Below are 8,618 nucleotides of genomic sequence, written 5' to 3'. Positions count from 1 at the left end.
TACGTTACCCTTTTTCTCTCATAGTGGTACAGCCTCCTCAGAGTGGACACGCCCAAAGTCCGAAGTAATTGGTTGCTTAGGCGACCAAGCCTTCTGTCAGGCCTGCTGATTGGTGCGTCACACCGTCGCACGACCTGATGCTGCGAGCTGCGTCATGTTAACCAAAGAACGGCAGAATGGAACCGGAAGACATGTGATTTACCTAAAAAATAAAAGCATAAAATGTGTTCAGTTTATGCTAGTGGTCTTTTTAAATGTTAAATGAGTTTAAGTAATTCCAATGCTGTCATTCTTCAACAGAAATGACAAAGACCGGTAAGCTTGTGGAATAAACGCATTATATCACTCAGTTTATTGCTTGTTCTGCATTTGATTAAAGTTACTGAAACTAAACAGTAGCCTACCGATTTGTGAAAGAAATTCACCATACATTATCCACATAAATAGGCTGTACTGATGCAAGAGTGCTACCAAAACGTATAATAATCAAAATGGTAACAGAAATCTACAAATGTTTGCAGCTTGCTAAGCAATCTACAGCCTTAATAAATACTTACTAGTTAAATTAGTTGCGGGTTGTAAATATAAATGCACCTCTTAAAAGTGTATGTATATTATAGGCCACATAACCAGGCAATAACCACCCGCATCAGTCAGTATTTTGTATAGAAATATATCTTATTATTGACTAAAGCTGTGAAATTAACATATGTAGGAGAATTAATTTTACCTTCCATGCTTAAAAGGTCGTACGACAGCTATTTGGGTTTTATTATGAAAGCCATAACCGGAGGTCCTACTCGTATGGCCTTGCTGACTTGACTGGGATGATGCTGCGGTCTGCTGGTCCCGGACCGGCCAGGAAAGCATCCATCTGGTGTGTGTGCATCTGCTTGGGAAGTGTCGTCCATACGGATCGTGCTGCATTCTGTTCCTATCAGAAACAAACCAGGGATCCGAGCGGAGCAGCAGCAGCAGCAGCAGCGGGCCCGTAGAGTAGGTACGTGGCGCTCACCATCACCATGACTCTGATTTGTTGGTTGCTGTGGCACTATCTGGGGGGAAATCCGATGCTGGAGACCGGAGACTTTTGTTTCCATGCCCCCTGGCTACATGCTTAGGCGTCTGCCCTTCCTGCTGTTCCCACCACCCTCTCAGGATCTGCACACACCCTGAAGTCCAACTACACCGCTTCACCTGGGAGGAGGGCTGTGTGGATGTTAAGGGAGGCCACTGCGCCGTTAAATAGCAATCCATGGAGGAGGAAGAGGAGGGACCAGGGTGGACAGAGTTGGGAAGACAATTTTCTAGGTCGATATAGAAGGCTGTGCAGCCGATCACGCACATCGAATGGAGACCGGTTTCTTTGTGTCAAGTCGCACAGTTAGAAGTGATGACACTTCATTTCCTTGCGTTCACACTTGACCAGCAAAATCACTAGATTCACCGGGATAACCGTTCTTGATGACACAAATTTACAAATGCCTGATTGCATGTGATTTGCGGGAAATGTGGGAGAGTTTAACGACAAATCAAAACTATAAACACATTTGATTAATATAACATCAGGGCCTGTAGTTTTAGCAAGTTCAACTTAAAACACGTGATAAAATTGTAGCTCTCACTTATCGATGCATGTTATTTCATGTTTTGCTCTACTAAAACAAGTTGTAATACATTTATTAAGCATGCATCGTAAGCTAGTTATTATTAACTAACCCGCACCAGGTTCCAGTGACCATCACAGCTGTAGACCCTGCAGTGTTTAACTTTGGCTACTAGCCTCTGGCCTGTAGCTGCCTCCAGGTTTTGGGGATCAGAGCTGATTCTCTGAGTGTTTTACCTTCTGAATTAACTCCTAGTACATTTAGACTGAACCGTGCTCCACATTTTCATCCATCAGATCTGAACGTGTCAAGGCAATAAAGTTGCCGCACCCTCTTACGCACGCACGCAAGCACGCAAGGATGGACACACACACACAATACATCCCATCATTAATACAGTGGTGTAAAAGTGAAGATAGGGGGCAGGTCTTGGAGATTTTAGCCTAGAACTGATTTAAAGAATTTCATTGTTTTGCCTGTAAGTTTGACTGATTTTGTGTTATTTATAACAGAGTAGGGAGCAGAACAGTAGAGTAGAGCAACCTTATTGGTTGTGACTTGAGGTCATGAGACCCAAAACACACCCCCAACCCTCCACAAAATTTGAACCTAACACAAGATAATATGGTTTTTATTTATTCAGTTTAGCTATTTAATCCTGAAGGTTTAAATGCAGTTTAAACTCCCCATACCGCCAGGAATAAAATTCTGGATGCTGGACCCACTATTATCTTTATAAAGTCCAAAAGTAGTTTACTTTAAATATACTGGACTTCACTGTCATCTTGGTAGCTATGGCCCTTGTCGAGACTTTTTTTGTACATAGTTGTTATGAGCTTGTTTATTCAAACCTTTTCAGACTCAAATCAGAATCGTTTTACATATCTGCAGTCATACTATCCAGTATTTGTACGAAAACAGGAGAGTGTGGAGGAACGTTGTGCAGCACAGCTTGTTTTTTTTAATTATTATTATTTCCTGTACCCCACCATTCTTTAGTGACTCTTAAATTCCTCTTGCCAACCTTTGTGGAGGTCATTTATCCACTGGTTGGAAAGCACATAGAGCTATTTGGCATGTTGTGGTAGGGTTTCCATCTCAATATATTTAAGATATAATTTTCAGCCTTGTATAGCTTCACTGTAAGTAGCAAGGCAAGTAGCTTTATGCCGCTTCAGTCCTTTCAAAATAATGGCCCTTGTTTACATTATTGTGATCCACTCAGCTTACATCACTACCCACTGGGACGTCAGGTTACAGGCGGTGACTGACACAGCCTCCTCAGTCTTGCAGCTCATGTTAGTCACAGCCTGACAGTCTGGTCACAAAGGTGCATTACTGACCCTTTTCTCTCTTCTATAGTCTTACTACCCGGTCTCAGAATGAGGTATGGTAAAAATGATACAGTAGTTTCTTGTAGAAATGCAGATGTTTGTCCTCCAGTTTCTGGGAATATTGTGTTGCATCCCAGGACTAAACCATTTTTAACATTGCTTGTACTCTTTTGGGTTTTGTGATTTAGATCACCAGCTGCGAATGATAGCCTATCTAACAAAAAACCCCTAAATCCACAGTCAAACCTCTTTTTCTCTCTTTCATGCAGAGCTATAGCCATGTCTTCCAGCTCAGCCATGGTGCGGATCCTAATAAAGGGTGGCAAGGTGGTAAACGATGACTGCACCCAGGAGGCAGATGTCTACATCGAGAACGGCATCATCCAGCAGGTGGGAAAGGAGCTGATGATCCCCGGTGGGGCCAAAGTGATCGACGCCTCGGGCAAACTGGTCCTCCCCGGGGGCATCGACACCAGCATCCACCTAGAGGAGAGCTTCATGAACGCCACTACAGCAGATGACTACTACAGCGGCACCAAGGTATGTCCTGCTGTAAATGGAAAGCAAGAAGGAGGAGGAAGGGATTTTAGACATAAGGATTTTGAAACTCTGCTTTCTATCACTAACTCTTCAGTGCGGTTTCTGTTCTAAAGTTAGCTTGACTTCCTTAGATATTCCCTTTATTTTGATATTGCTTATTATAACAAATGTATTGTTTTTCCCATTGGATAAAAAGCAACAGAAGCTTCCAGCTCAAGTTAATTTTAACCAAGATGTCAGTGATGTGTTTTTGTTTTTGATGCAATGACACATTCTTTCAGGGAGAACAGAGAAATAATACATTAGAACATTATATTGTATTAGCAATAAAACTGCAACAGTAACACATTTTTTAAATCTAGAGCATTATAATAGAATGGAAACAGCGTGATAAAGCAATTTAAAATAAGCTGATGGCAGAGACAATACTTGTTGGCAGTTATATTGTACTTGCATACTTAGGATGTTCTAACAGCCAGGGCGTTAACCTTGACAACAGAAGCTGCAAATATTAATTGATTCATTGATTAGTGGACAGACACAAAATTTATCAGCAGCTACTTGAAGTCTTTTTTTTTTGTTTTCTTACTTTTCCTTTCTTTTCTTACCTAAAGTAAACTGAATACCTTTGAGCTGGAGCTGCTATTCAGATAAAACATGACACCTGAAGACGTCACGGTGGACTCAGAATTGCCAGTGATTGTCTTTGATTAATTGTGCTGGTAATCAAAAATCAGATTAACATGAAAACAGACCTGAGATAATAAACTGAAAACATGGACATACAACACATAAAATTAGAAGAAGTATTTAAGTATAGGAACTGCAAAGTGCAAAGCAGATTTGATCAATTTTCTGATTATTACATAAAAAAAATATTATTCCAAATAATGAGTAGATTTATCAGGACTGGACATGATTATTGAGTTGCAGCCCTAGTTGGAATTTTGTTTGTTTGTTTTTTGGAAGTGTGAGAAGGTTGCTGATTCTAGTTTTCAACAGCTTGATCACTTGGCACTCTGCTGTCGGTATTGTAGCTCAGCAGTCACGGCTAAAGGAGCCATGATGAATGCTAATAAGGCTGGGACACCCCACTCTGCTTCAGAGCACTATGATGACTCATCACTGTGTGATCACACCCTGAGATGATGGGAGCTGATCGATGACGGATGCTGGAATTCTGTTGTTTTAGTGACTGGGCATACTGGTAGACATCGGTGACAGACACTATTCTCCACTGTTCTCCCTCATTCCTCTCTTGTCCCTCCCTGCCTCCTCCACTGCTGCTGTGTTCCAAAATACAACCGGAGACAAATGCAGATCAGTATCTGTTTCCAAGGATACCAGGGGGCTGCTGCAAAGACTGCCGCAAAGCCTTTTCACTCATGCCATTGTGCTTGGAGACAATGGTTCTCAGAACCACCCCCCACCCGTCTTCCCTCCCAGTACACACTACTCTGCTCTCTAGGGTCAGGTGACAGATGCTCAGGGAAGCATGCACTTATTACTGTATACACAAAATATATTCTGCCCTCACTTGTTGGGGTTATTCAAAATTTCTGCAGTTTGGATTCTGTTGTCTTAATCAATTTTTCTGAGGAAAAAGATTTATTTTTAAAGTTACTGCAATGATGCTGTTAAGGAATATTACAGTTGTTGCTTTAAATGCCTCTTGCTTACACAGTGAGGGGCAGTCAGTCCTGTGCTTTACCTACTGATACATTTATAATTCCCTTAGCAGTCGTCAGCATGTAACCATAAAAATACAGTAGACTTGAATGGCAGTTGAGGCTTTTACTTTGATGCTCTGAGCACAAGCTGTATTGATTATTAGTATTTTTAGAATTTATTGTCTGAATAAATCAATATTTTTTGCTTCGGTGTTACTTATTGTTTAGGTTTAATGTTTAATTTAAGCTCATTTTAGTTGACCTCAAGTCATGTGATATGGCTAAAACAACCAAGATGATGGAAGGCACACTAAAAGATCTCAATAAAAAAAGAATTATTGCCACAAATAACTGACATTTTCAGAAAAAAAAACTTTTGTATATTATCATATCATATCCCAAATCTAAGCATCTGACTGACTGAGCACTACTGTGTGCATTTGTTCCAGGCGGCTCTAGCTGGTGGTACAACAATGGTGATTGGGCACGTTCTGCCGGAGAGGAATGAGTCGTTGCTGGAAGCCTATGAGAAGTGCCGCAGCTCAGCAGACTCCAAATCGTGCTGTGACTACGCTCTGCATGTGGGAGTTACTTGGTGGGGACCCAAGGTACCTCAGCACTGTGGTTCCCAGGCTACATGATACATTTTTTTTTCACACAACTGAAACAGCTAGCTATGGTCAGACTGTGATGTTTAGGAAATTGTCTGTTTATTTGTTTGTTCCACAGTGAGTAACAACCTACATTTCCCAGAATTCCTTTTTACAGTTTGTAACTCAGCTGTTAATATGTGTAGGTGGTCAACCTACATTTCCCAGAATTCCTTTTTAAAGCTTGTAACTCAGCTGTTTAATGGACTTAGAAGGATTCTGAGCATAAAAGCGAGACTCCTGCTATTCTTAAAATGTAAAATGCAAAGGATGCTTTGCAGGCCGAGAGAAGCTAGAGCTCATTTCCTCTCCCCCCTCTGGCAGGTGCGAGCTGAGATGGAGAAGCTGGTGAGAGAGAAAGGAGTGAATTCCTTTCAGATGTTCATGGCCTATAAGGACATGTTCATGCTGAGAGACAGTGAGCTCTTCCAGGCCCTGCAGCACTGTAAGGACATTGGAGCTATAGCAAGAGTCCATGCTGAGAACGGGGACCTGGTGGCAGAGGTGAGGCAGAATCCTTTCACCGTCTTCTCATTCATATTTCTGTGCATTATCATTTGAAGTAGTACACACAGATGAAACAAAATAAATGCTTGTGTTATTGTATTTTCCTGTGATTTTATTCTTTTACGAGTTGTTTCCAAATTAATTTTGAACTAGTTGGTTGTTTGTTATACATCTTTCCAGGGTGCTAAGGAAGTGCTGGACCTGGGCATCAGTGGCCCAGAGGGGATTGAAATCAGCAGACCTGAAGAGGTATGGTAGTCCGTCTGTGCCCGATTCTCTTTCCCACAGTCTGACTGCCAGTGACATTCCTTTTGATTACATCCAGACTCTAATCAGTTCCACACAATATTTTGTTTCTGTTCAGCTGGAAGCAGAGGCAACCCACAGGGCCATTACCATCGCCAACAGGGTGAGTGTCATCTCTCTAGCACAGTTAAGAAATAGAAAGTAGTCAAAAAGGAAGATTGCCTTTTTTATTATACCTCTCGTGTGTGTGTGTGTTTTCTGTTAGGCTCGCTGCCCAATCTATCTCGTCAATGTGTCCAGTATGTCTGCAGGAGATGTAGTGGCTACAGCCAAGATGCAGGGTGAGGCTCATATCATATTTGCTATTACCATCCTACAAGTAAATATGATAAAATGACATGATCAACTTTGATTTACATTTTAAATTAATAATTTACTGAGTGAAATTGGACATTTGCTTTTAAAATTTATTGATGTATTATAGTGCAACGCTGATTGACCATATATTTACAGATGATATAGATAACAATATAGTAAGTGGACTTCTGATCAATGACATTAGTGATCACTTACCAGTATTTTTAGTTTACGATTGCCACCTTAAGAAAAAAAAACAATGACTACACATGCTTATACAAGGTTGATCAATGATGAAACTAAAAGGTCATTTAAGGAGGACCTTTTGAGACAGAATTGGGATTTGATATATAGAGAAAAAGATTTGGATACAAGTTATGAGCACTTTTTAGTTATATTCAAATCGTTGTATGACAAAAACTGCCCAAACAAATTGATTAAAACAAAGAAGAACTTGGAGGTAAAACCTTGGATGACCAAGGGGCTATTAAATGCATGTAAAAAAAAGAATTTTTTATATAGAGGATGGATGAAAGATAGAACAAAGGAAGCTGAACTAAAATACAAGAAATATAAGAATAGATTGACTAATGTATTGAGGACTTGTAAGAAACAATACTATAATAAATTATTAGACAATAATAAAAACAACATGAGAGGTATTTGGAACATATTAAATAGGGTAATTAGAAATAATCATGGTAAGGAGAATTATCCTCATTATATTTTGGATGGTGATAAGTTGGTTAATAAAATGGAGGATATAGTAAATAAATTCAACGATTTCTTTGTTAATGTTGGGCCTGAATTAGGAAAGAACATTTGTGATAACGAGGTGTCCTATGGCACTATTGTTAATTTTATTGAAAAAAAATCAGCATTCTATGTTCCTTAAACCAATAGAAGAAAAGGAGGTTAGATATATAATTAATAAATGATAATAGGAGTTTTCGACTGATAGTGATGGAATAAACATGACCATCATTAAATCGGTAATTGAGGGTTGTTCCAGGCCATTAACTTTCAATTTGTCCTTCCAAAAAGGAAAATTTCCCAATTGTATGAAAACAGCAAAGGTTATTCCGTTATATAAATGTGGAGATAGGCATAATATTACAAATTATAGACCAATTTCTTTATTATCGCAATTCTCTAAAATCTTAGAAAAACTCTTTAATGCTAGATTAGATAAATTTTTGGACAAACATAAAATTTTAACTGAAAAGCAGTATGGTTTTAGATCTAATAGATCTACAGCGCTTGCAATTACTGAATTTGTAGAAGGTGTTACCAGTGCCTGGGACAACAAGAAACACACATTGGGGATTTTTATTGATTTTCAAAAGGCCTTTGACACTATTAATTTTGAAATTTTACTTGATAAATTGGAAAGGTATGGTATTAGAGGTTTGGTGCTGAAATGGATAAAAAGTTATTTGTCCAATAGACGGCAATTTGTAAGTCTGGGTGGGCATCAATCTGATTTTTTGGATATAGTATGTGGGGTCCCACAGGGGTCAGTTTTGGGCCCTAAACTTTTCATATTGTATATAAACGATATATGTTATGTTTCTGAATTATTGAACTTTTTATTATTTGCTGATGATACTACTGTATTGGCCTCTGGGGAAGACCTACAGCAACTTTTGGGTCTGATTACTCTGGAATTGGATAAGGTGAAGAAATGGTGTGACAGGAATAAGTTAT

The 8,618-nt window shown here is 39.5% G+C and overlaps 1 protein-coding gene across 2 annotated transcripts in view; it reads left to right on the top strand.

Annotated features, from left to right (window-relative positions):
• The first annotated feature begins 736 nt into the window (after positions 1-736).
• The window catches only part of LOC109964556 (dihydropyrimidinase-related protein 5-like), a 13,423-nt gene continuing 5,541 nt past the window's right edge, over positions 737-8,618 (top strand). Inside the window, exons 1-7 of one of the 2 annotated variants that reach the window (XM_020607935.1) lie at positions 737-1,000; positions 3,211-3,481; positions 5,601-5,759; positions 6,126-6,305; positions 6,489-6,557; positions 6,673-6,717; positions 6,820-6,895. In XM_020607935.1, the coding sequence (XP_020463591.1) occupies positions 3,221-3,481; positions 5,601-5,759; positions 6,126-6,305; positions 6,489-6,557; positions 6,673-6,717; positions 6,820-6,895 (790 nt within the window). In that variant the 5' untranslated portion in view covers positions 737-1,000; positions 3,211-3,220. Of the gene's footprint in view, positions 1,001-1,760; positions 2,995-3,210; positions 3,482-5,600; positions 5,760-6,125; positions 6,306-6,488; positions 6,558-6,672; positions 6,718-6,819; positions 6,896-8,618 lie in introns of those variants that run through there. The other variant, XM_020607933.1, reaches the window with a different exon arrangement.

The sequence above is a fragment of the Monopterus albus genome, unplaced genomic scaffold (genome assembly GCF_001952655.1).
Source record: "Monopterus albus unplaced genomic scaffold, M_albus_1.0 scaffold90.1, whole genome shotgun sequence".
Lineage (NCBI taxonomy): Eukaryota > Metazoa > Chordata > Actinopteri > Synbranchiformes > Synbranchidae > Monopterus > Monopterus albus.
This window is presented reverse-complemented; position numbering and strand designations above follow the sequence as displayed.